The 27,870-nt window shown below is 46.6% G+C and overlaps 2 protein-coding genes across 18 annotated transcripts in view; both read right to left on the bottom strand.

The window, feature by feature from the left end:
* Window positions 1–1,221: 1,221 nt before the first annotated feature.
* On the bottom strand, window positions 1,222–10,370 carry rcc1 (regulator of chromosome condensation 1). 11 transcript variants are annotated; one of them, XM_023807555.2, is made up of 10 exons: window positions 10,213–10,370; window positions 8,680–8,787; window positions 8,186–8,373; window positions 7,046–7,225; window positions 6,116–6,212; window positions 5,819–5,941; window positions 3,785–3,931; window positions 2,890–3,009; window positions 2,323–2,475; window positions 1,222–1,822 (listed from the first exon to the last, which is right to left on the bottom strand). In XM_023807555.2, the coding sequence occupies exons 1-10, from the start codon at window positions 10,277–10,279 to the stop codon at window positions 1,647–1,649; spliced, it is 1,359 nt and encodes a 452-aa protein (XP_023663323.1). In that variant the 5' UTR covers window positions 10,280–10,370; the 3' UTR covers window positions 1,222–1,646. The 11 variants fall into 11 exon arrangements, with proteins under 11 accessions (XP_023663323.1, XP_023663324.1, XP_023663328.1 ...); XM_023807556.2 differs by having other exon boundaries at window positions 8,704–8,787; XM_023807560.2 differs by lacking the exon at window positions 10,213–10,370 and adding an exon at window positions 9,398–9,648.
* Window positions 10,371–12,224: 1,854 nt separating this feature from the next.
* Window positions 12,225–27,870, bottom strand: part of phactr4b (phosphatase and actin regulator 4b) — a 51,440-nt gene continuing 35,794 nt past the window's right edge. For 6 of the 7 annotated variants that reach the window (XM_023807619.2, XM_023807616.2, XM_023807617.2 and 3 more), the window contains 12 exons: window positions 27,787–27,867; window positions 25,285–25,656; window positions 23,628–24,008; window positions 19,321–19,434; window positions 17,950–18,496; window positions 16,915–17,234; window positions 16,506–16,671; window positions 15,455–15,510; window positions 15,025–15,086; window positions 14,408–14,545; window positions 14,039–14,115; window positions 12,225–13,773 (listed from right to left, as the gene is read on the bottom strand). In XM_023807619.2, the coding sequence (XP_023663387.2) occupies window positions 13,758–13,773; window positions 14,039–14,115; window positions 14,408–14,545; window positions 15,025–15,086; window positions 15,455–15,510; window positions 16,506–16,671; window positions 16,915–17,234; window positions 17,950–18,496; window positions 19,321–19,434; window positions 23,628–24,008; window positions 25,285–25,656; window positions 27,787–27,867 (2,330 nt within the window). In that variant the 3' untranslated portion in view covers window positions 12,225–13,757. The remainder of the gene's footprint in view (window positions 13,774–14,038; window positions 14,116–14,407; window positions 14,546–15,024; window positions 15,087–15,454; window positions 15,511–16,505; window positions 16,672–16,914; window positions 17,235–17,949; window positions 18,497–19,320; window positions 19,435–23,627; window positions 24,009–25,284; window positions 25,657–27,786; window positions 27,868–27,870) is intronic. The other variant, XM_072716336.1, reaches the window with a different exon arrangement.

Below are 27,870 nucleotides of genomic sequence, written 5' to 3'. Positions count from 1 at the left end.
AAGATCCCAGACACTTACTGTCAGACAGACCCCTTTAATACCCGCCTCCACCATCCACCTGGGAAATTTCACACGCTGAAGAACGACTCGTGTTTGCATAGAGGTTGTACACGTGTGTGGATCCTTATCATAAGGGGGGGGGGGGAACCCGAGAAAGGACAGAACAAAAGACAGCACCAGGAGAGTTTTTAGAAGGTAGGGCAAGAGGCTGTTAGGATTTCAAAGACTTACTTAAAAACAAGATGTCACATTGAAACTAGAGCCTACATAATATACATCTCATTATGAGTAGATAATGTGAGAGGAAAGTAGCATAATCATAACATATTCACTCTATACTGCCAAGAGGCTTCAAATCATAATGTCAAACTGGTATTTCTAAGCTTAGACTGTATTATTCAAAATTTCATCTAAACACCTGTCATTTGGCTACAAATGTCATCAGAATGCCCTCTAGTGGTCACAGTGTGCAGGAAAGCAGAGTGAAAGGTCCTGTGACTACGGGCGGGTATCATGAAGCAGGATTACTTGCTTACCCCAGCTTAAATGGACTTTATATTCATTCACTTACATTTAGCTCAGCCTACGAAAAATCTGACAAGCAAGCAAGAAATCCTGTTATGTGATACAGGCGCCTGCAAAATTACAAATAGCTGGCAAATTCAAAATTTCTCTTCTCAGTTGCATCTATTTTTTGCATTTGGAACAAAAATGATGTAGACTATATATTCATTTAGGCTGCATCCTACATAGATACTACCCCTATTTAAAGCACATAAATCATGCATCTGAGTATAGCTGATGCTTTCAAATATTAAAATCTGGATTATTTAGGGAAGCAAGAAGATTCTTCAGGTAGCTGCTCATATTTTTGTACTCAAATTCCTGCCCATCCTATTATCAGGCCTCAGAGGTTTAAATCTAGGAATAATCAGATAACACACAGAGTCCTTTCCAGTTGGTACACAAACGTAGCACAGCCAAACGAACAGGAACAGCAGCTGTGATACAGCAGCCTGACAATGCATGCGGGAATTTCCCCTTCGAGGGACAGAAACCAGCATACATATAAACAAACATTAAAATATCTCCTATTTTCGGTTGAGTGCCAGTTTAAAAATGTAGGACTATAGGATTTCACTGCCTAAACGTGGGCTTAGATGACAGCGACAAGCAGGCTCAATGCACTAGAAGTGTGAGACACTTAGAAATAGGCCACACTTTGGTTGGTCTGAATTTTGGATTTTTATTGCTTTGACCAAATATCACTTTAAAAGTCTGCAAACAGGACTATTAAAAGGTGATCGATTTCCTGCACACAGAAAACTTCAGAATCCCTGAATGTCATACTAAAGGATATCATTAAAAATAATTAAGAAAACAAAAAGGAGCAAACTAGTTTAAAAAAATAATTTTGCTATCCCCCCCCCGAACATCCTGCCTTAGCCTCAGTGCGATGTTTGGCTCCATAGGAGTAGGAGTGAGACTCGGACAGCAACCAGCACCCAGCTCCCTCATCTCCCCTCCCTAAATGGCCTCTTTAGGGCGACAGGGCGCAGCACGGGAAGCCTCACCATCCCACATCCTATCGATCTACACCTCAGTATAGATCAATGGTTTATAAACCCCTCCCACATGGTGTCCAATCAGCTGTCCTGCTTGTCTTTGACCAGCAGAACTGTGTGCTGCCCCCCGCTGGACACTGTCAAAACTACACGGTTCTCCAGCTGCTTCCCAGCCATCTCCACCGGGGTCCACTCGTCATCCTCCTCTCCGGTGCCTAACTGCATGTTGGTCCCCATGCCCCAGGCAAACACCAAGCCTGAAACGAGACAAGTAACCTGGGGTTTGAGGTTCAAGTCTGGGACAAGTTTCTTTAAATACACAAGAATGCAGCAAATGTATTCAGTGTTTGAGCACCTATCACAGATCCCAGTGCAGTTGTTTTTTAGAACCACGCGCCTGGCAGCATGGAAGCAGTAAGCAGAACAGCACTGTGGTAACATCACATTCTCATGGGAGGGGGGCACAGAAACACACACAATGTTGGCAGATAAACAGATCATGTACACTATAATACACAGTCTAGTTGCCTACTTGACGGCAAGAATTTATTCCAGAACATATTTACCGTTATTTGCTTCTTGAGACACCCCCAATCAGAAGTTCAAGGGAACACAGCAGTTTGCCAACTTGATAAGAGTCAAACCCACCCGATTCGTCACAAGTGTAATGCCCAGTAGAGTCAATGGTCTACCAGTGACCACGGAAACCAAGCCCGATCTAGATGGGCATCTTCAGCGAGACGTCACGGCCGCCTACCCTGCTTTGTGACAGCGTAGCTGACGGAGGCCCCGCAGGCCACCACCTTCACCCCCTCCAGGCCGCCGATGGGAGTGGGCTCGCTCTTCTCCTCAGCACCCTGGCCCAGGCCCAGCCGGCCGTACTCAGCTCGGCCCAAGCTGTAGACCTTCCCTGGTTGGAGAGACCATGCAGACGCTGACTCAACACTATCCAGCCCCCCCCACACCAATACAGGTCAAAAGAGCTAAACTTCCAGTCAGTCACTGACTGCTATTAAGCCAACAGGAAGCAGAACTAAACACTGGAGGGGGGTTTGGGTTTGGGAGTTCAAAGCCACCCCCATTTAAAAAAAAATAAAATAAAAATATATAGCAAAAGCTATTCCCTAATGCTTGTCGTTTTTAAGACATTTACAACTTGTTACATTAAAGGAACTGCTCAGGTAAGGAATCCTGTTAAAGCGGGCAAGGACATGAACCAACAACCGCCTGGCTTACAACTCTGTGAGCCCGAAGATGCCCGCACCGGACAAATACCAGAGAAATATTTGTTGTATTGAAAACCTTCCATTATTTTAAAACTCACCCTCGGAATCCAAGCAGACTGTGTGATGCTGGCCTCCGGAGAAGCCAACCCAGGAGGTCGTGGAGTTCTTGAAGGCTGTGAGTTTAATGGGGGCAAAGCAGGTGGTGGTGCCTGGGGTCCCTACAGGGAGAACAATAAGGTCAGAGCACTGAAGTTACCCTGAGGGCCTCACAGAGAACAATAATAGGGTACTGGCCAATACTCAGTCATAAACATCCAGCCTTGGAGCACATTACAATACACAAATACCAATGCTTATCTAACAGCTGCTATTAAATCAGCTCATCTACAAATATTTGCTCAAAGGAAAGTTTTCAAATGCTGTTGTCTGCCATACAAATAAAGTTCTCTGGCAGGGTGTCAGAGCTTTAATCAAACCTACAGAACACAAAGATTAACAGTAATGAATCCAGGGAAGCAGGAAATGGGTCACTGAACAAACAACCAACACAATACTAAGCTATTAAATGATTAAATCAGCCAACAATATTTCACCCACTACCCCCCCCCCCCAAAGTTTACGTCAATGAAAGCAGGCTGAGGACAGCTAGATACTCAGAAGTCACCTATAAAGCTTCACGCCGTCAGGCCTGTACAAAGTGGATTTTACTACCGTATGCTAGTGCTGCTTACCATTTAAATAACAGTGTAAATCAGGGGTGACCAATCTTATCCGCAAAGGGCCGGTGTGTATGCAGGTAACTGGGATAACCTGTAGGTCAGCTGTTCAAACCCAGGTGTGAGGACTCTTCAGCCAATCAGTCCTCTAATTAGTAATCTAATTAGGGAGTTGCAGCGAAAACCCGCATAAACACCGGCCCTTTGCGGATAAGATTGGCCACCCCTGGTGTAAATGATGGCTGGTCAGTAAACAAATGAAAATAATCAAGCTCACCTAGCTGGTGGTAGTTGGAGAGGCCAAAGCCGTAGACGTGACCCTCTTTGGACACAGCGAACGTGAAATAGGCACCGCAGAAGACGTCGGAGAAACGGACCTTTCCTCTCGACCGAACCGGGATGGTCTGTGGCACCAGTAGTCGCTCTGAAGTCAGACAAGGAGAGAAGCAGCAGCGTTTCAGAAGCGCCAGGGTCCAGCAGACGCAGTGCAGATGCAGTGCAGACGCAGTGCTCAAAAACACACGACAGAGCAGCAAAATTCAGCACCAAGGTAATGCTGTTCATAAAGACCTTTAGCCAACAATGACAGCTGCAGAATTACATATTTTAGAAAATTAACAATAAAGGGTTCAATGAAATCTTTGGCTATACCCAGCAGTGTTCATTAGGTAAAATTAGCAGCTTACGCATGTTGTTTTCTCATGGTACCAACTAGGGGTGGGTGGTACACCAGTGTCATAGTCATCACTGGTGTGACTGTCTGCCACAATATGGATTTACACTATACCATTAACACCGCGAGAATTCAGCATGTCAATTATAAAACAGCATATTTATAAAAATAAAGCACTTTATTTCCTTCAAAGCTTTATTTGTAATGTAAATACTCATCGTTAAATAGTATATGTAACCGCTTTATCTGTGTTGTGTCAATTTTCTATTAAACGAAGAGGCGAAGTGTTGCAATAGCAAATTAAATTCAAAATAAACTGATTTTATATATACACACATAAGCGGGGTGTATATGTGCTGGCTTAGCGAATGTTATTTTAATTTGCTGCTATATATACACACACACATATATACATACATACACACACACACACACACACACACACACACACACACACACACACACACACATATATATAGGTAACCAGGTTATTTTGTTTAGTGTGTGTGTAAGATATATCTATCTATATATAGATAAATCTATCTATCTATCTCTCTCACACACACACAAAAAGCAAATTAAAACTTATTTGCCAAACCAGCATATATACACCCCGCTTCCTTCATACAAGGCGCGTAGTACAAGGCACAGTTACCCAGTTCACACTAGAACCGCCCGTTTTCCACACCAATGAATGTCAAACTCTAACTTCAGGCAGGACTCAAGTCGGCGTGTGCAGCCCATTTCTTTGCGATAATGTGTCATTAGTGTTAATAACAGCAGCGAATCTAACAAAAAGTCATAATGTTCCTAACAGAGCGGCTGCTCAGTCCTGAAATCCTACAGCTGAGAAGTTTTCAAACGCAGCATTTTATAAAATGCTGGATAAATGGATTTTAGATAATTGGTGATTTCCCGCATGTCAAAGATTACCTTAACAACTGTATAACGTAATGTTATTTTTATACAATCAGCTCATGTTTTCAGGGTTGCCAATTCACATGCATCTGGTGAGACACTCAGAAATGTTACAGCAAATATATATTATTACATTACATACCTAAAATAAGCGACATCAAAAGCGTTGGGGTAGTTTGCAAACCCTACAGACTATTTAGAAGGTAATAAAATGGTTAAAAACATGTAAATGCCTTTGCATGCGTTTGCAGACTTCTCGAATTGAAATTCTCACTTGAGCCAAAGTAGTAACTGCGTTTTATTTGGACTGTAAAATACCCTGTTTTTGGCTGAAGCAGCTTGTTGCTCGGACAATTTTAAAACAAATGAGGAAACATTATCTATGACATTTTATGTCTTTGTGGGAAAAAACCACCCAGATCCATCTAAAAGTGTTTTTAATATATTATAAAATATATATCTTTTTTTTTTTTTTTTTTTTTTTTTTACATAAAGGGATATGCTACTCCTCCCAAAACTAGCAAAAAAGTAACAGCGATATAATACCGTCACCGTCCAAAAAGCAGAAAATACCGTGATAATAATTTGAGGTCACATCGCCCACCTCTAGTACCAACACAAGACCCCAAGTCCCTCATCACCAAGCTACTGGGTGTATAAGGTAGGGCCGCAGTGCACAGCATGGCCACAGGAGGCTGCTGTCGAGGCACAGTGTCTTACCCAGGCCTTTCCGGCCCCCTCTGTTGGCAAAGCGCTCTGGGACCCGCCCCAGCTGCCCTTGCTCCCCACAGCCTGAGCTGTACAGGTCTCCCTCCATCGTCAGCATCATCAGATGGTCATTTCCTTGGACAAACAACAGCAGCAAGGGTCAGTCTCAAAGTTTCCATCTGGTGTCATTCAGAAAACTGATCTCCAGTCAGTGCCAACAGCAACGCCAGCAGAGAACGCCCTGATGCTTTGGTGCCAGCACTGCCAATGAGATCTGCCTGACAAGTGTCCCTAGGGGCGAGGTCTTACCCGAAGCAATTTTAACCACACGTTCTTCAATGGGAACCTTGACTGGTAAAGTGCATTTTTTCATGGGTTCCAGTAGACCAATTACTCCATTGTTGTCCTAAAAATCAATATGAAGCATAAAGGTGGAATATCATTAAACATAGAGATGCTGGGGCAGGACAAAATAGACAGTATATTCTGGGCTTTACATTTACTATGCATTTAAAAGGAAAGCAAAAAGCTGAAATGCTACAGATGGTGGACAAGGCAGCACACGGTACCACTGCCCGACACTACAGGCCATCAGCACGCCGACACGTTCCTGGGCCTAATGCTGCATTCCATTTGCCTCGGGATCCGATATTACGTCACATCCGCTAAAAACTCGGGAAAACCGAGTCGGATCTGTTCCATTTGCCACAGAAGTAGCAATACCATGGACCCATATGAAAAAGCAAGATTTTTTGCTTAGCCGGACAACTTGTAGGATTTAAGGTACCTCAGTTTAAATGGCCTTTACCTTCGTTTACTTACAATTAGCCCAAACTACCTTAAATCCGACAAATAATCCGACTAATCATGAAATCCAATTCTAGGCTGGTTAATTGCCATTGTTAGCAATATCAGTTGATGACACATTACGTGCGGTGCTTTACGTATAAAACTCTGTAGCAACACGTCCACAGATAAGTTGGACGGTATAGTGTGTGCGACCAATTTAATGAGCCAGAAATGAGAAGTAGTGCTTAAACAGGATAAAACAACAACTTTCCCTTCTGTTGATAAAGGGCGCAGCCATCTTCGATTCTGAACTCGGGATCCTCTGCGTTATCCGAGATATTTCTCGGATCTCCGATAAATGGGAGCGCGCATGTCGTCACTTCTGGCTTCGAAACTCGGAATCCGAGTTCCCAGGGCAAATGGAACGCACCATAAACGTGGCCCGCTTACCCTGAAGGAGCCCCAGATGTAGACCTCCCCCTCCTCGGTGAGCGCCGCCGTGTGACTGTCGCCGGCCGACACCTGCACCACCTTCTCCTTCAGCTCCACCTTCCCGGGACTCATTTCTGAGCCTTCTTCTGAGGTGTCCCGACCCAGGGCCCCCTCGTCATTGCAGCCAAACGTGTAAATCTGGGAGGGGGGGGGAGGAGCTCATTCGCTTATACATCCAGGGGCCAGAACTACGAAGTGGGGTTACTGGCTTATCAAGGTAACTTGTTGGATATTAAAGGTGCCACATTTTAAATGGATTTCATATTCGTTCACTTACATTTTGCCCAGACTACCTTAAATCCGACAAGTTACCCCGATAAGCCAGTAACCCTGCTTCGTAGTACAGGCCACTGGTCGAAGTCTCTTAACCCAGGACCAGCAGTAAAACTGCTAGTTCTGTACCTCAGAAATAGAACTAATTAACCTAATTCAGGTAAATACACAGAGCACAGAGGTTATGAACCAGTACACAGTGTAGGGCTCCTGAACCAACAGGAAAAAATTAGTTACAATAATTCCCTTGTTCTGCATGAAAGACTATGAACACAGTAAAATACACATCACCTTTTAAAATGAAAGATGACAATGAACAGACTGGACTAAAAACTCGAAGACACGCACTCATATTCAGACATGTCTAACACTGACTCTTCCCCTCAAGAAACTTGCTGGCTGTTTAGTAGTTATTAGTTCAAATGTTATGATACACAACAATATGCTATATATTGTACATATACATCATTATTGAGAACTGCTGTCCAAACTAATCAGATCTATGTGAACAAAAACTTCAAAATAGATTTTCCAAAAATTACTTATGAACGTTCAGTGGAATATAGTGCATTGTGTAAGCAAGCTGCTGCAAAGTATTTGCAGTGATCTTCAGGGGGAACCAACATTTTTGAGCAACTTAAGGTATTATTTGTGTACATGCAGTTTTGTTTATAGGCCAGTGCTGCAATCAATCCCTGTACCGAAGTGCCACAAAGATTTACTACTTAAATTACAGGGCAGTAACTGTTCATGAGCAACCATTCAAGGTGAGAGCACTTCAAGCACCAGGACCGAGGCCAAGGCGAATAAGTGCGAGCTACTCACACTGCCCGTGTCACTGAGGCAGACGGTGTGCATGCCCCCTGCCACGGCCTGTACGACTGGCTCCGGGAGGGGCACCAACGCCGGCTTCTTCCGCTCCATCACGTCCTCACCCAGGCCCAGCTGGCCCACGTCACCCTGTCCGAGCACCAGCACCAAACCGTTCTCTGTCCCATAGCTGCTGTGGGAAACTGGGCAGGAAGAGAGGACTTGTTGGAAACACGTTAGGGGATGAAACAAGGCAGGTCTGCCAGAACAGTTTACGTTGGAGTTGGTAATCGGGTGCAGAATCATAGGTCATAATAATAGGCAAACAGTCATAGCAGTGCTCTTTACATGACCATTACTTTATCGGACTACATCAAGCAAAAATATTACCACGACACAAACCATATACAGCATTCTTCCATGTGGTCAAACACACGAATACTTCCAGCATAGTTAAATGTTTATAAAACCTTCGTCTTACGCCGTATGCAAAGAAATCGGTTTCTCACGGGTATCAGGAATGGCCGGTGTACCTTTCACTTTTTTAGGACCCTTGGCGTCATCCACATGGCCCACCCTTTTCACTGCCTTCTTCGCAGGCATGTCGGCGGTAAACGCTAGACAGAAAAGCAGAGGGACAGATATTCAGACATACTGCTTTCTTTATCAGCACTATAGCTGTTCAAAAACTTCTAGATCTCATCTAACACATCAGCGTGAAAAGTGAGGCACACTGGTAGCCCACAAGTGTGCAACTCTCACAATTCACTCAACGGCGAAACTGTAACGTTTAACAAGCCAAAGCAACTCAGCCATGTCAACACGGAATTTGTAGCTTTTGTTTTTCCTCCAGAACATAGGCAAAAATAATTCATTTCAGTTAGAGGATATCAGCACGTAACTGTGAAAAGCATAACTTGAATCATACTTCGATAGAGAAGCAAACAGGCTAAGGAGTAGTCTCAGTGTAACTTTAAACAAAATACACTAATTAAAACAAAGGACCTCGTACGTGTCTTTAAAAAGAGAAAGGTCGTTTTAGGAGACGCAGCTGGTCCAACGTGCAAAGAACTGCAAAGGCGCCGTCCACGCGCGTCGGGGCTCAAGACGGTCGCGGGAAATGTGCGTCACAACAGGAGAGACACGCCTTTCAAAGCGGCAAACACGCAAAATGAACTCTTGGTTGGCGCATCCGGATTAAAAAGGACTTTAAAAAGACTAACTTACTTTGGGTGTATTGCCCTGGTGGTGTTCCCCCTCTCTGACTAACTTTCCAGTGCTTTACGTGCTTCTGGTCACGTAGCAGCTGCTGCAAACGCACAATCAGTTCCTTCTTCGAGAACCGATTGAAAATAGCATAAGGAAATATGATTGATAGGGGCCGATGCAGAAAGTAGGACAAGACGGAGTATGGCTCTTGCCCTAGAGCAGCAGCTGCTGTCACACGGCATCACGCGGCGTTTTGAACTACACATTTCTCCGGTGTCCCCCCCAGCACGGTGGTAGAGACGGGTGGGCCGATCTGTTTCCTGGTTCAAAGTGCTAAATGATGACTCCCGCTAATTTTTTAAAAGGCCCCATTTATACAGGCGATGTCCGGAATTTGGCTACGGGGCGCCTGGCTCTCATCCACTTGATAAGTCCTTATAGATAGTTTGGCTACAATTTACAAATTCTTAAAGTTAGTAAAAATTCAATTGACCATATAAGCGACAGACGGTAGCTGCTAGGAGGCATTAACTGTCTTCTTAAAAAACAACGGAAAAAAAAATCACTGTTAAATTAGCCACGGATCACCACGTACACTGAAAACAATAACCAAACCGATGCACTTATGCAAGGGTCGGTAAATGAAAATGACAGCGCTGTTGCATAAAACAGCTTCAGCTAATTTGCTAGCTAATCAGCAACAATTTTAACATTTAATATCTAACTGGTGGACACGTCCTTCCCCTTAGACGCTGCATATAGCTAAAGCACAAAAATAGCTGTTATATGGATTAGAGCGGCAAAGTTAACGACCCCATTCATTGCAAACTTACCAGATCCGTCGCTTCTCTTATTGTGTGTTAGAAACCCTCGATCACCTTCCCTACTCATTCCGTCCATGTGGCCTGTGCTTTAAAGAGACAGTACGCCCTGGACCGGTCGGCCGACAGCCCATAATATGTTATGAAGCCCCATATCTTTATCAGATCGAAATTAAAGAAAACTTGATACAGAATTAGCACATTAATTCATCGTTCGCAAATTCGTAGATAATATACACACCGAGATACAAATGCAGGGATATTATGAGATTTGATAATCTCTTTGTTATTTAATCTGGGAATTTGTAATAGTTACTAATGTTACGGAATTTCTGTTAATGCAACACCTGAAGGAGAGTTCCCTTTTTAAAGCGAGACTTGACGTCTCAGGAAATATTTCGCTATACAATCGCAATGAATTCAAAATATATCTATAAATCAAAGACTTTATGGGTCGTAATTAAATCCGATATTTATATTGATAGCGCCATTAACGAACATCTGAAAAAAACTAAGCGTAAGTATTTTACTTCTGAAATACATTTTCTGCTCTGGGAGATTTATTCGCTGATTCCGTATAATATCAGGAGATATTTTAAAGGATATATTCAAGACAAACATATTGGGGAAGAAGGGAAAGACGGCATATACAAATTCGCCAAAATCACAACCAGGGGCACGGCTACAGATTTTGGATTCCATAACAGCAAACCGTATTGGCCTCCAACCCAGATCAATCCAATTATTTCACATTTTTTAGGGCTCCTGTTAGTCGGGGGACGTTGGAATCGTACTAACCAACCCCACCCACTCTCCTTACGGCGCCCCTGACCACGGCTGAGAAACATTCCGTTTCAGAAAGATGCCTCTGTAGCAAAATGCATAGAGATATCTTTCATTCTTTTGGTTGTGGAAGTCTAGGGTGTTTTTTTTTCTTTGCTAGAACATTTATGCACCAGGGTCCTTTCCTATTTAAAATGAACAAATACAATTAAAGCGCGAGTGGATGGTGCTCTAGATTTCTTTCCCTAAACCACAGCAGTGTAACGATTACCTTAGCTCTGATTATAGTACCGTACAGCTTGCAGTTGCCAGAAATGCTTTTGATAAACAGCCGCTGTTCGTCAGTACTTTAGCCGAACAAACGCGTTTCGCCACTAGATGTCGCTAAAGACAAACAAGAAACAGGCGGACTTTTCTCATGTTCTGTGTTTTCTCAAGCAAAACACACACACTCGTCCTCGTTCAGCGACCGTTCGCATATACGCCTGCAGTACAGATAAATGTAACGAATAATGCGCGCAGTTACTACCAAATTTCGTAAGCCTGACAACAACTCACGCCGGAGTGAGAGAGACATTTGAAGGAGATTCACAAAGGATAAAAGAAATTTGAGTACAGAAGGCTTAGGTCAAGTCATAAACACAGTTGCAGTCATGCCTTGGCTACAGTAATTTTCATTTACTGACCATTAAGCTTAACGACCGCTGGAATGCAGGTCGGTCACCAAGCTAAGAGCGATTGTGTTAAATATATTTAGTAATAAATGTCATCACCAAAATCAAAAGTATCATTTGTACAGATTACTTCAATTGTACATGTTGCATCATTCTTAGTCGCTCACCATTATATTCTGGTCTTAAGTAATGTATTTGATCGTGTTTGGTTCCGTTATCCACTCAAACATTATTCCTTGTCTTAATTTCAACACATTTTAATAATCATCCACAATGCTTCTCTAAACATAATTACTCTGTAGCTGGAAAATCGACAAACACATACCTATTGTATCATACATATAAGCAGGGGCGATGCTAATGACTTGGGCCCCACCAAAGCATATATTTTAAAAATTTTTTGGGGCCCCTGTCACTGAGGAATCATCCTAAGTCCACCCCCCCCCTTTACGGCACCCCTGCATATATATGAAACTGGGATTCTGTGCACCTTTCAGTAATTGTGGGTAACCATTTACCCCCAAGACTTCATTCAACAACATACACAAATACAGGACAGAACAGTAATAATTGTTTAAAGCTTTTAATATTCGGTAGTGACCATTTTTAGCTAAACAGAGAAATCGCTGTCAATTACTAAAATTCAATGAAGTGTCTTAAAAAAAAAACTATACAACAGTAACATAAAATAGAACAGGTATGTTTATATCCCATTTCTCATAGTGTTGTTCAATCATACACGAATATTTTGAGCTTAAAAACAACAACAACCTAATACTTTTATTATATTTAAAATATTTTAAACGATAGGAAGACAAGATATACACGACAGTCAGTTTAATCTACAGGATAAATCTATACAGCAGAGGACTTGGGTCTCCACTGGGCCACAAGCAATACGGGATAAAACAAAAAGTACAAACATGTTCCTGCCGAAAGGGTTTCCCCGTCAGCCATCGCAGTGATGCGTTACTGTAGTGGTTCTCTCCTACAGAGAGCTGTACAACCCTGACTTTTTCCAAATTAAGGTGCCATGTTTTATCCCCCCGTTGTTAAATCTGGTTTGTCAGTCTGGTTTTTAAACTGCTAAAAGTGATCTGTAGTAGGTCCATTAAAAACACAAAATGCCATTAAAATGATTGGCCAGTTGGGATACCTATGGCTGTCACAGCACTGGACAGGTGATATACAATGACTGTATGCTATATTAAGAATGGAAATTAAACCATGGCAAAAAATATAAATTAATAAAAAAAAAACACTAGTTTTTCTTCTATGGCAAGGGACTGTTGAGGTCACCTCAGCCCAACTCCCCAAATTGGGGGGGGGGGGGGGGGATCACCCTGGCTCCCTTACCACAAAAAAAGTCCTCATTTCAGAACAGATCGTACATTAGGAAGAAGGAAAAAAAAAAACAACAAAAAAAACCTTGTGCATTACCGAAATCTTCATTATAACTTTCCAGGTTAATAGTCTAAGAAAAATTACAGTAATCTATACACACACACACAAATTCACAATTTTTCCAGAATGCCATCACTCTTTCCGGAGACACTTGCTTCAGGAGTCTCTCTCTTCATTGTCATTTTGTTTTCACTTCATCTCAGCCAGTATCTTGCAGCTCTTATTGTAATAATTTTCACCTTCAATATTAACTACTGTTATGATTATTATGTTTCCTGATGAAGAAGGAAAGAGAAATCAAGTGTTCCGTAAAAAATGAAGGAAAAAGGCCACCCGAATGTTCTCCAGAGGAATGGGGAGGGTGGGCTTGTGGCCTATAGGGGCCTTAGCGCCCCTGGGGGGCTGAACAGCACAGACAGCCTCTAAACCTCTCCCTCCTGCCACCTCTGCCCTCTTGGCACTATGGCTCCTCCCGAAGTCCCCGGAGAAGTACTGCAAGCACGCAGGCGCTTAATCCTGTGTGTGGCTGCAGTGGTTGTGAGCAGCTATGGGAGGAGTGGTTCTCCTTGCAGTGTTCCTGATGAGCAGTACTGTACATTCAGAATGATAAAGGCAGTCCATCCTGGGAGCATGAGGCCCAGGGGCCTGGCCAGGCTCTCTCATTCTTTAAGTGCTTCGTCTTCCAGTTGCTGGAGTCTAAGGCCGGTGAAATCTGTAAATGCGAAGAGAAGAAACACATTAAGACTGCTTCATTAAAAAGAAAAGAAAAAGAAGAAACAAAAATAGTGACATCTATTTGTGCAATTTAAAGGGCCGGTTTCCCAGATTCATAAGAACAGGACTGCAGAGAGCGGAAGAGAGCAGAGAGCGGAAGACAGCAGTGAGCGGAAGACAGCAGAGAGCGGAAGACAGCAGAGAGCGGAAGACAGCAGAGAGCGGAAGACAGCAGAGAGCGGAAGACAGCAGAGAGGACATACCTCGTATAGATCCTGCTCTCTTCATGGACCTCCATCTCAGAGCTCTTGAATTCATTCAGCTCCTTACGAATTGCGGCCTGAATGTGCAGGTGGGGGTAGGGAAGAAAAGGGAAATAAACTCCGGAAATTATCTCCATTACTCCATCAATACGTGCCGTGCATCAAATAAACTCACTGAAATAAATTCATAGTCATATAAAACCATGATAGTGGCATGACTGATGTACACTAAATACTACATACTTCTATTTTATAAAATATCAGACCATATGAAGTGATATGGCGTAATATAGGTGTTTTATGCATGAGATAATATTTTCATATAATTATTAACTTATTAGGAAATGTCTCTGAAGGGGCAGCCTTTACTTTGTCAGCAGGAGTGAGCTTGGTCCACGGCTTGTCAGCACGTCGGTCGTAGTCCTGGGCGTTGGTGACCTCCACATACTCATGGAACCTTAGGATTTTCCTGGCCTGGAGCTCAGCTACTGTTGGTCTTTGACTTAACTGGGGGGGGGGGGGCAGATGGTCATAACAAGCACGTTTTAGCAAGCAGCCAGTGAGGGACACAGTAGCTAAAGAACAGTGAGAGAAACAAATCCAACTCACAGGCAGTGAGATTTAGTACTTGGAAAAAAAAACATTGATTTTCACATTTCAGGCAGTTATGGAAAATGAAGTATGACTTTTACCTTTATGAGTGGTCAGTTTCATAAATATATAAAATTTGTTCTGCAAATGAGCCAGACAAGACCTTCGGAAATTATCGTTATGTGGCTGCCAACTATTCAAAGTTGGCTTCTCTGTATCTCTTGATACCCTGTACTCCCTGGTAATATTCAACACAACTCTGCTATGCATCTTATCAAAAAGTTGATTTTGGGAGAACCAGCTCAGTGAGCAGGTCAGCAGGAACTGAAAATCAGGACAATGCAAATGAACAAGGCAGCGGTGGACAGAGCCACACACAGAGCGCATGTCCTTACCTTCCTGGTGAGCCTTCGTTTGATCTCCCGCACCTCAGCCTGCCTGTCTGCCTCGTTCTTGGCTGAAAACGGGAGGGAAATGTGCTCACCATGGGGCTTATAACGCTATTTACGTGGCTTGACTCTATTGCTAGGTTTGCAGTATTACATGTTAAAAAGCAGGTACAAACATAACAGCCAGATTTGTTTTCAGATGTCAGCATCCAGCTATCATTGTCTTTTGCGAACGCTCTTAAATGGTAACTGAATTCTGCCTTCTCTGAATGACCAGAGGTTCGGGGTAAGGAGGGAGGCCTGGTAAAAAGGGATAGATGCTAGGAAATGAGTCTGAGGGGGAGAGGGGTCGGGCCCCAGGAAGATTAGAGTGCAAACGAGAATGAGAATTTAAAGGATGAAGAATATGGAAGCTGCAGGAAAAAGGAGGACTGACGCTGTAGGATATTCCTCTGCTCCAGCTCCTCCGCGGTGGGTCTCTGGCTCAGACGCCTGTGGGGGACAGGAGAAGCACTCATCAGCCACAGGCACCGCGACTCTGGGGCCATGAACAGCCCATCATCCTCTGTCCACCTCAGCCATCCTCACAGCACTGCCTTACTTACCAAGGCAGACTGTACGTGTATGACAACGCTTCAGAGAGGGGAGGGAAAACAGACAGAGAGAGACAGAGGGCAGACACAGCCAGAAAGGCAGAGACAGACCCGAGAGAGACAGACAGAGGGCAGACACAGATCTGAGAGAGAGAGAGACAGACAGAGGGCAGACACAGATCTGAGAGGCAGACACAAACCTGAGAGAGAGAGAGAGAGACAGACAGACAGACAGAGAGAGACAGAGGGCAGACACAGATCCGAGAGGCAGACACAAACCCGAGAGAGAGACAGACAGACACAGACAGACAGAGGGCAGACACAGATCCAAGAGACAGAGAGAGACAGACAGACAGACAGACAGAGGGCAGACACAGATCCAAGAGACAGAGAGAGAGAGAGAGAGAGACAGACAGACAGACAGACAGACAGAGGGCAGACAGACAGACACAAACCCGAGAGAGACAGACAGAGGGCAGACACAGCCAGAGAGGCAGAGAAAAAAATCAGACTGACAGAGACATCAAGAAAAAGAGGTCTACAGAAATAAACACAGCGGGAAACAGACAATTGAGAGAGACAGACCAACACAGAGAAAGACTGAGGGCAAACACAGCCAGAAAGGCGGCAAGAGACAGACAGACCATTCATTCAATGACTAGCCTCACCACAAATCTAAATATTACCCTCTTAATAGGCAAGTCCTTCTGATCTTCACTCATACACAGATGGGTTTACTGACTGACTAAAGGTCTTATCTGCACTTGAGCTAAGACTGTGCATGCCCGTTGGCCCTGTGTGAGTACTGTAAAAGGACAGACATGTCTCTGCGTGTGTCTGACAGTCATGCTACGTGATGACGCACGGACAGGCATGTGCGCAGGCCCCACGTACCGGGTGAGCGCCGTGCCGATCTGCGTGCGGATCTCCTCCCACTGCTCCCGGTTCTGCCACGTCACCGTTGCCTGCTCCTCCCTGGCCTGCCGTTCTGGAGCTGAGGGCCGGCTGCTGAGCTTCAGAGCCAGGGTGTCCTTCCTCTTCACGCGGCTAGCCAGGGCACCTGGGTGAGAGACACAGGCAGCGTACCACCGTGATGACAGAGCTCATGGTGGCTTCACGAGGATCTCCTGTCTGCCTCCCAGGAGTTACCAGACATTCCCGGCTCCCAAAGGTCTACTTGTACTACTCCGGACCTGCGTCTGTAACACTGCTTGTATTTATTTAATTCAAAGAATTAACTATCGTTTATAACACCACCCCAGCTCCCGAACAGGATAACCAGTAGGGAATGACTTGGACATACTGGGTGGGCTTTCATCCTCCTCATCCTCAGAGTCGTCGTCTTTGTAAAGCACAGGCCCGTCCGAGTCGCTGTCGTCAGGTGGGTCCTCCTCCTCGACGTCGTCCTCCTCTTCATCCTCGTCCTCCTCCTCGTCCTCCTCACTGCTAGCAGGCCCCTCCATCTCGGGGATGATGCTCACATTCAGGTCCCCCACCAAGCAACGTCGGCTCCGTGGCTCCAGCTCCGGCTGCGGAGGCGGGATGTGCTCAGGCGGGGGCAGATCCTCCTCTTCCTCCTCCTCTTCCTCTTCTTCATCTTCTTCAGAGTAGTCTTCCTCGTTACTGTTAACAAGTGAGGGACAAAAGGACAATCTCAAATTTACTACAGCGCCCCCTACAGTCCAACATTGAGATTTTACATGGCTTCCTGAAAAAGTGAGCAGTGTGCTGCTGAAGTCACGCACAGGTGACATCTACCAGCACCTCAGCTGATCATTTTTCATGACATTAACTCAAACAGTGAGAACAAAAATAGGTCACAGGAGAGGAGGGTGCAGAAACAACCCCATTTAGCCCTATTTTAATGCATGGAAACATACAGAGAAATCCACAAAACAGACATGCACTTATAAACATGCTTATTCACTGAATTTCACAAAAATTACTAGCAGGGTTACTATGTCTGAACAGGTTACATCACAATCTGCCATGTAAGTCCAGCACAATTGTGTTTTAAAAGCTCATAGATTTTATTCAGTATATTTGCTTGCTGGAAATATCCACATTTCAATGGTTGAGAAGCTCGAATGCCCCCCTCCCCCCACTCGTCAAACGCATCGTTTTTGTTACTTAAATACGACGTGACACTGGCACCATTTCGCAGCATTCACAAATGTGCCCCCACTCGGTAATAAATGCAGGCACACACCAACACCCACACACACAAACACACCCCCACACCAAAGCAGGAATTTTTAATAAACAGAAAATGCAGGCCACTGTTTTGCAGCACTGGTCAGAGGCCACCCGGGGGGCCGGGGGGGGGGGGGGTACTCACAGCTTGAGCGGCTGGATGGTGACAGGCAGGGGGTACCCGCGGCCGGCCCCCTCGCCCTGGTAATCCGGTGGGGGCGTCTCGAACAGCAGCGAGTGGGCGCGCTGTGAGCCGTCGGGGTTGGGCACGGCCGGCCCGGGGCTGGTCAGCGCCCGCTGGATCATGATGTGCAGCGGCACGGCGGCCTGGCGGCTCGGCTCCGACGTGGGGCTGGGGGGCTCATACGGGATGGGCTGGGGCAGGGGGTGTGGATACGAGTGCTGGTGGGCCAGCAGGTGGTGGTGGGGGTGAGGATGGTGAGCCAGGCGTGGAGGGGATGGAGGAACGTGGGTGGGCAGGGGTGGGGATGGTGGCGGCGGGGGCAGCGGGGGCAGCTGGAAGCCCGGCGGGCAGGTGGCGAAGTCCTCCTCGGGCAGCACGCTGGGCATGGGGGCATTAGACGACTCCTCTGAATTGCGCTTTGTAACTGGGGTGGTCCTCTTAGGCGGCATGGGCGGGGAAGGCTTGGTCGGGCCCAGAGCAATTGCACCGGTGGCATGGGAGAGCTCAGCTGTGGGAGGAGACGAGAGTAAAGAAAAAAACAAGTGACGCCACCTGCTGGAACTTCACAGAACAACATCAAGGGTGAAAAGGGTGAAATGCTACCAGCAAGGGCGCAACCTCTGAGCAACACAGACCAGCATGACCAGACAAGCAAGCCAGCAAGCGGCGGGGGATCTCCCAAAGGGTCGGCCAGACCGCCAGCTTCAGGAAAATGATCGGCTCGGAAAGGCCACTCTTCTAGGCAGCCACTGCTTAGCAGAAGCACAGTTACAAGCAAAGACACGTTAAGCGGGTTCCTGGAATGCAGGGAAGTGCAAGCGGGAGATGGCATGACGGCGGGCAGCAGCACGCTTGGCTTTGATGGGCCCAGTCAGGACCGATGGACCCACTTAGATATTTCAGCATAATCAGTACTTTCATGTCAGAGCAATCAGCTAAACATGGACTCCCCCTCCCCCACGAATCATAACCCCAATCATAGATCAGGAGACAGCAGAGCCAGCTCCCTGACTGCCATAGGAAACCCTATCAAACACTAGTAAAATGCTGCATCAACATCACCAACGGGGCAAGTTGCAGGCATGCCGCGCGGTTAGCATGCCATGTGGTTAGCATGCCATGATCCAAAGGCACTGGCGGCTCGGCATGCAGCATTTAATCGGGCGCGTTTTCTCAGCTCCCTCCGTTCCATTCGGAGTTCAAGGGCTGCCGGAGGTTAAGGGTTAGTCCAATTTCTCAAGGTGGAATGAGGCATGCGATGACAACATGGAGCAGAGCCCCCCCCCCCCCCGAAGGTGGGCGGTGCCAGTTTGAGGGGGAGCTCAGCTTTACCTGAGCGGGGGGCTCCGGCCCGTCGGCACAGGTAGACGGGCAGGGACAGGTAGACGTCGTACTCGCCCTCCCGCTTCCAGCAAGACCAGTACAGGGGGAAGTGCGTGTTATCCCCTGTGTGCAGTGCGGAAGGTGGCAGAGATGAGCGTAGACTGTCTGTCTTCCGCTGAGAAACAAGAGCTAAGCCTCCACGCAAAACGAGGACCGGCAGCCATATTGAATTGGTCCCATCTTCAATTCAACATGATTTCACACTGGAGTGCAGTTGCTCATCTGTGACAGCGTACTACTTGTGGGAAAGGCCGCAGTGAGCTTACGGAGCGGCCCCCCGGCACCGTGCAGTCACCCTCTTGGGTGGCTTATGGGTGCAGCAGCGTAATGTGTACAAAACCTCCACATGTAAAGCAAAAGATGAACCAGCAGGGGCAGAAGGGTCTCAAAAAGCATCGCACCTGCTTTTTAAATCACCCTGCAATAGCAAAGAGCGCCCATTACCCACCAATTTACACAGCTGCTTCAGGTTTATTTAGGTCCAGAGATTCTCCTCAAAGCGAAAGCGGTGAGCATACTACATCCTTGTAAATCCTGTGTGCCAGATGTCACGTTACCACCTTACCTCTGTATTGCACAAATAATGCATTGCCTTATTAACACACAAAGTTTTAGACACCTACTTTACCTTCTTAAAAATTAAGCAAGCTTTATTTTTTCTTTTGTATTTTACTCTGGGCTGTACAATATGGTTGGTCCATGTTCGTCCAGGAGGGGGCGCAGCGAGGCATCTGACTAGCCCAAGGAAGCACTGACATCCACGCGCAAAGACTGCTGGGAACTGCTGAAAGAATGAAAGGGCAGGAAGCTATGTGCGTGCGTGATCCCTGACCTGCCTCAGGGTGGGAGAGAGCTACCAGCTTCTGATGAGGCACCTGACACTGACATTTTACACCTCACAAATAACAGTAATGTGAATATAAAAGCTAAACATAGTTTACCACCATGTAATTAGGCAGGATGAAAAAATGCAATAACCTAAAAAAAAAACAACACTGATGTGAACAACAGGCCGTCAGGGTGGGCCGCCTGGGCCAGCACTGCCCCCGGAGGACAGGGATGGGAGGAAGCTCCATCCTGCAACATGCCCCCGCTTGCTTGTGCGCGAGAGAGATAGAGAGAGAGAGAGGGGTACCAAGGCCGCAGACTGTCACAAAGTGGGCGCAGCCTTGGTTTTTTTAGAGGGAGCGTCACATTACGTTCAACAAACTCTTTTGGAAGTAGGGATGGGAATCGAGAACCGGTTCCAATTTGGAACCGGTCCTTATTGTTGTGGAGAACCGGAATCATACACATCCGATTCCTCTAACGATTCATTCGGAATTTTCGTGTCGTGCGAAATGGCGTCACATGCCGCACATGATGGAGCATAGGAAGCGTTACAGGGCTTGGCTGCATTTTACCAAGAAGGACGAGCATTGTGCAGTGTGCAGCCAAGGCTAATGCAGAGCTGTTGTCACCTCTAAGGGTGGTAACACTAATAATATGCTTAAGCATTTAAGCTGTCAACACGGCATTACATTTAAAGATTGCCATGTGTTCGCCACTCCGCCGCGTGCAAGCTCTGTGGTCTCCGTAGTCATGGTTAACTAACTACGGTGCCTTAACCTACAGACACGTTTTCTGAAACATAAATGAATTATGTAGCACGTTTGTTTCATCCATTTTAGAAGATGACATGCAGGGTAACTCCTCTGAGGCAGCAATCGCGTCATGCCCGGAAAAACGGAAAGCGTTCACGGTAGCTTTCCAGGCAGCGAAACGTCATGAGGAGAGGATGAACGAGTGCCACGTTCCGGGCTGTGACAAAGTTCGTGGTGAAAGGTTTGCATCCTTTCACGACAGCAGAGCAAAAAGCTTCTCGGTAGGTACTGGCAGTGAAATGCTTTCATTAGCTTTGTATGTCAGTACATTGTAAAGCAGATGTGTAACGTTAAAGTAGGCTGTCGTCCACTTTAGGAGCATTAGTAAGGTCAACATGTTCAGGTGTTAAGAAGATGGCCTGGTTTTGTGGTAATGTGCCTGTGTGCTTGTTACTACAGTATTATAACAAATATTTTTAATTTATTGTTCCTATCACACTACAGCTAATAAAACAGCTGCTTTTGGTGCTGAAAATTACATAGGACTGTTTTTTAAAAAATAAATATGTAGGTAACCAGGTCTAATTACCTGTCCACAAAATTATAATCAGTGATTAGGCTTGGGCGGTACTACGGTAATACGGTATACCGCGGGATCTAAAAATAGCAACGGTATCAGTTTCAATACCGTTATACCATCATAAAAACAATGCACTTATATAGGAGACATGGATTAAATATTAAATACAATTTATTTAATGCCTAAAAATGCATATGCGTGGTTGTCATCACGTGACAGCGTGGAGGAGAAATAGAGAGGTGGGGAAAGACGGCGAGTCACGCACCAAGTGACCTGGTCTCGAAAAAGAACACAACTTCTGCAGTTTGGCAGTATTTCGGGTTTCGACCGAACGAGAAGGGAGAGGCGGTAAATACGGATTTATTTAATTGATTCAGGTATTTTTATTTGGTTTACGTTAAAAACAAATAAGACTGGAAAGAAGTTGTTGTTTAGGACTATTGCTTTGCAATACTTTTTATAATATGGATATGTTTATGTTAATTCAACTCTGGTTGACTGTTGTGGGTCTATTTGCACTTTTTTATAAGCTGTTCTTTGTTATTAAAAGTTGTTCAGGTTGTGTGATTTAATTTGACTTGTGTGCGCGTCTCTGCGCGAAAACTGTTCTGGATGTTTATGTTAATTTAATTCTGTTTGACTGTTGTATTTGCACTTTTTTATAAACTGCTATTTGTTGCTAATAAAAGTTGTTAATATTGTTCTGCATATTATTTTGTTATTGTTTCAGTATTAGTGTTTGATATTCAGTGTCTGAACGGTTTAAGCACAAGCCAACAGTTTGGTGACGCTGTCTGAGCCTTACGTCACAATTTTTTTATTATTCACGGTAATACCGTATACCGAGGTAAAACAGGGAGGAGGTTTGACGGTATCAAAATTTGGATACCGCCCAAGCCTATCAGTAATAAATTAATATTTGATTATTTTACAGTGATTAGGAATTGATAAGGGAATTGATAAAGAACCGGCTCGACAAGATGTCGGTGTCATCATTTCTTAACGAATCCCATCCCTATTTGGAAGGACTCAGACTCAGGGCTCCTGGAAAAGTCACACGGGGCCTGGGATTGCAGATTCCCTGGGATGTCTGTTAACATATCGGTATCGGTATCGGTATCGGGTGACACTCGCGACTTTCATCTGATTTGTCGATTCTGGCTGATATCGCTGGCCAATATTTAAAGGTCATCAATATTCAAAGATATCAGCACCAGAGCTAAAGACACAACTACTGAAATAATGGAGATGATTGCATTGGACAATCAGCCATTTTCTGTAGTTGAGGACGAGGGACTGTGTCAGCTCATTCACTACTTAGAAGAGGTGTCAAAGTACCATTCCGTTGCACGTTTATAATTGATTAGTTATTCCGGCCTGCAGATCGATCTTTCAGAGGTTAGCCAGATATCAGTATCAGGGATAAAGATATATTAATATGGGTCAGAATTTCCACATGGGTACACCACTATCTGCCAGGGTCTCTCTGATCGATTTAACGGTTTTTGAAAGTGACTAATTCCAGCCTCTCACGCTGAGATACATGTATTAATAAGGAACCAAACTGTGCCCCCCATGTCATTCTGTCACACGCAAACTGAATTTGGAGCCACAGCCACAGGCTCGAGAATTTGACTCCGTTATTAAATGCTAAATGCAGAAATAATTGTATCAAAAAATGGCTCTGACAGATCGAAAAGGCAGAGCGACTAAAATAAGGCTGAAGGAAAAAAAAAAAAAAAGAAACAGGTCATCTGCAGCTTCACACAAAAAGCTGGCACGCGGGGGGGTGGGTGGGGTAGTTACCTCAGCACTGTGGCTGTTTTCTGAGCAAACATGTCATCAGTGTCGTCAAGAGAAACTTCCAGAGGAAGGGCAAGACACCCTGCTGTCCCTGGAGGACTTTATACTTACAAACACTATGTCCCTGGCGCTCAAACACGATGGCCTGGCCCGCCGTAACACTCAGGTGTGCTTGCCAGTAAGATGCATAGCAAGTTGCGCCAAGCAATCCCAGTGGTTACGAGGGCCAGTGGGGAAGGGTCCAGTGATTTAAACATCAGTGTGCCAGCAGGGGGCGAGCGTTCACTCACCTAGCAGAGTGGGGTTGCTGTTCCGATTGATGGGCTTGGGGGGCGGGATGGGCGGTTGTTTGACAAGCTGGAGGGCGGTACCGGCAGCGGAGGAGGGGGGCGGAGCCACAGAGCCGGGTCCGTGAGTGCCCATGGTGCGCACGGGCTTCACAGCAGTGCCCACAGCGGAGGAGGTGGCGGACGAGGAGGAGGATGAGGAGTAAACAGGTCCTGGGGCTGAGGGGCCGCTACTGGTTGGGGGCCGTGGCAGGCCATCGCTGCCGGGATCCGGGGTGGAGCTCACCAGCCACTTGGGGGGCAGTATGGGCTGTTTGGGGGGCAGTGGCTCCCTCAGGGTGTCCCGCGGAGCCTCTGCCTCTGGGGTGCGGCCGCCGTTAGGCTCTGCAGCACAAAGGCGGCGTAAGAGAAGCGAGCTTTATAGCATCGTCACAAAAACCGTATACCAATGACGAGGAACAGCCAAGGTAGCATAAGAAGTGAGTATTACAGTGTCATCATGAAAACCATACAACAATCACGAGGAACAGCAATGGCAGCATAGAAAAAGTGAGCATTATGGCAAAATCACAAAAACCTTATACCAATCACGAGAAACAGAGAGAGCATGAGCGAGGTCACGAGGCAGACTACGGGCTGCCGGAGGTCACAGGGCACCAAGGTGGCAGACTACGGGCTGCCGGAGGTCACAGGGCACCAAGGTGGCAGACTACGGGCTGCCGGAGGTCACAGGGCACCAAGGTGGCACCAAAGGCCATTGCAGCAGCTCCTAAGTCTTTACTCTGTCACTTAACATTTCCATTTGCTTGGTAACTTTTATTTTTACTTGTATTATATATATATACATATATATATACATATATATATATATATATATACATATATATATATACATATATATATGCACATATATATATATATACATATATATACACACATATATATATATATACACATATATATACACATATATATATATATATATATACATATATATACATATATCTCTTCACTTCTTGCTTGCTTTTATTTACTTATATATTCATTCACTTACACAAATTACAATGTCTGTCAACTTTCTTTCCTTAAGTATTTCTTGTTAAACTGTGTTGTATTTATCGCTCTTCAGTGACACTTAACACAAATGTCCAATAATAGGGATCCAGAAGTTCCATCTTATCTTCATAAAAAAACTGAACTGAATTCACAGGATACAGAACAGAGCAAAGATGTACCACCTTCTACAGCATCTAAGTGAGCACACACACACACACACACACACACACACACACACACACACACACACACACACACACACGTGCACGCGCACACAGTCTGTTTTTGTGTCTCAGAAATACAATCAAACCAAACCGGCAGCAAGAGCCACTCATGGATGCTCAAAAAGGGAGAGATGAATGAGGCAGACGTAGCAGAGCATGGAACAAAATAAGGAGCTTAGTGAGAGAAGACCCTTTGAGAGAGGATCGCCCCCCAGCTGGGCAAGTGAGAAGGGGCTCCGATTATACAAACATAAACAGCCAATCACACGTGATGATTAGTGAGCTCCAGCACTGATGCAACAACGAAGCAATCTTATTGGCTCAAAGCGTCAGCACAAGCGTTGGACAGCAGAGGAAGTGGGGCCAGGTTTGGGGCTCACCTCGTAGTGTGCGGCCCTCCTCTGCGGAGGCGTGCCGGGGAAGCGTGGGCCTCCAGTCGGTGTCAGGGCCGGGCCGGCTGCGGCGGCCGTCCTCAGACGGGGCCTTCTGCAAGGCCGGTTTCTTGTCAAGCCGCCGGGCCTCTTCCGCCTGCCATAATGGGCCCACTTTGCGCTCTGCGTCCCCCGGGGTTCGAGCTCGGAGACCCGGAGCTCCCCTGCGCTCCTCAACCTGGGGCAGCCAAGCCGGGTTCGTCCTGTAGTCAGACTCTGAGGAGGAGCGGGCCATTTCCAGGGCCCGGCCACCGCCGCCGATCGGGCCGGTGTGACCATTCTTCAAATATGGGGGCTTGGGGCCATGGGAATCGTCTCCATCTGCAGGGCACACATAAGGATGAAGGGGGTGATCCTGCATGCCTCACTGACAGGCAACGATCTAATGAATTTGTCCATCCATCCAACTTCTCAAAATAAAAAGTTAAACTGCACACAACCCAGTGGGATTATGGGAATGAGCGCCATCACAGCCACCCTGTCAGGTGCAGGTGCAGTTTATGCCAGTCACCTTCCGAAATGGAAAGAGGGTGAGTCTGATCCTCTGTGTACCCTGCCTCCTGGTGCTCCCTCCGTCACCCTTAGGGTGAGTCTGATCCTCTGTGTACCCTGCCTCCTGGTGCTCCCTCCGTCACCCTTAGGGTGTGTCTGATCCTCTGTGTACCCTGCCTCCTGGTGCTCCCTCCGTCACCCTTACGGTGAGTCTGATCCTCTGTGTACCCTGCCTCTTGAGGCTCCCTCCGTCACCCTTAGGGTGAGTCTGATCCTCTGTGTACCCTGCCTCCTGGTGCTCCCTCCGTCACCCTTAGGGTGAGTCTGATCCTCTGTGTACCCTGCCTCCTGGTGCTCCCTCCGTCACCCTTAGGGTGAGTCTGATCCTCTGTGTACCCTGCCTCCTGGTGCTCCCTCAGTCACCCTTAGGGTGAGTCTGATCCTCTGTGTACCCTGCCTCCTGGTGCTCCCTCCGTCACCCTTAGGGTGAGTCTGATCCTCTGTGTACCCTGCCTCCTGGTGCTCCCTCCGTCACCCTTAGGGTGAGTCTGATCCTCTGTGTACCCTGCCTCTTGAGGCTCCCTCCGTCACCCTTAGGGTGAGTCTGATCCTCTGTGTACCCTGCCTCTTGAGGCTCCCTCCGTCACCCTTAGGGTGTGTCTGAGCCTCTGTGTACCCTGCCTCCTGGTGCTCCCTCCGTCACCTTTAGGGTGAGTCTGATCCTCTGTGTACCCTGCCTCTCGAGGCTCCCTCCGTCACCCTTAGGGTGAGTCTGATCCTCTGTGTACCCTGCCTCCTGGTGCTCCCTCCGTCACCCTTAGGGTGAGTCTGATCCTCTGTGTACCCTGCCTCCTGGTGCTCCCTCAGTCACCCTTAGGGTGAGTCTGATCCTCTGTGTACCCTGCCTCCTGGTGCTCCCTCCGTCACCCTTAGGGTGAGTCTGATCCTCTGTGTACCCTGCCTCCTGGTGCTCCCTCCGTCACCCTTAGGGTGAGTCTGATCCTCTGTGTACCCTGCCTCTTGAGGCTCCCTCCGTCACCCTTAGGGTGAGTCTGATCCTCTGTGTACCCTGCCTCTTGAGGCTCCCTCCGTCACCCTTAGGGTGTGTCTGAGCCTCTGTGTACCCTGCCTCCTGGTGCTCCCTCCGTCACCTTTAGGGTGAGTCTGATCCTCTGTGTACCCTGCCTCTCGAGGCTCCCTCCGTCACCCTTAGGGTGTGTCTGATCCTCTGTGTACCCTGCCTCCTGGTGCTCCCTCCGTCACCCTTAGGGTGTGTCTGATCCTCTGTGTACCCTGCCTCCTGGTGCTCCCTCCGTCACCCTTAGAGTGAGTCTGATCCTCTGTGTACCCTGCCTCCTGGTGCTCCCTCCGTCACCCTTAGAGTGAGTCTGATCCTCTGTGTACCCTGCCTCTCGAGGCTCCCTCCGTCACCCTTAGAGTGAGTCTGATCCTCTGTGTACCCTGCCTCCTGGTGCACTATAAGAGCACTACAGTAGAGCAATTCATGCTTAGGGGCCAAGAGGTTCAAGCAAATTGCTTAACAGCTACATGTTACCAGATGCTATAGATAGCAGAAGATATGATAGGGCTGGTTCAGCTACACTGAAATCAAGACCATCCCCGTAAAACTGTGGCTTCCTCCTCACCCAGATCCAACATCCGCTTTCCATATGCGGAACGCCAGTTGTTCCACTTTCTCAAACTCGTTCTTCGTAATCATACATGTCATAGGCCTCCCTTCTGTCTTGCCCCCTCGTCATTCATTCCCCATAGAATCATTCAGACCTTTGTAAGATATGAGCCGTGGTCTTCTGCTGGCACACACAATACAAATGCCCTTCTCAGCGAGTCAGGAGAGTGGCCCTTTGTATGGCCCCACATAGCAGCAGTTACACAGCACAAAGAACTGAACAAATGTTTTAGCAGCATGTTTACTCAGTGCTCAGTTCCTTCACGTACCATTGTCCGCGACCTCCTTCAGAACCCCCTTCTCGATCAGCTCCTGCCGTGGCCGCCTCATCGAGATCTTTCTTTCCAGAACTG

Source organism: Paramormyrops kingsleyae, chromosome 9, assembly GCF_048594095.1.
Source record: "Paramormyrops kingsleyae isolate MSU_618 chromosome 9, PKINGS_0.4, whole genome shotgun sequence".
NCBI lineage: Eukaryota > Metazoa > Chordata > Actinopteri > Osteoglossiformes > Mormyridae > Paramormyrops > Paramormyrops kingsleyae.
This window is presented reverse-complemented; position numbering and strand designations above follow the sequence as displayed.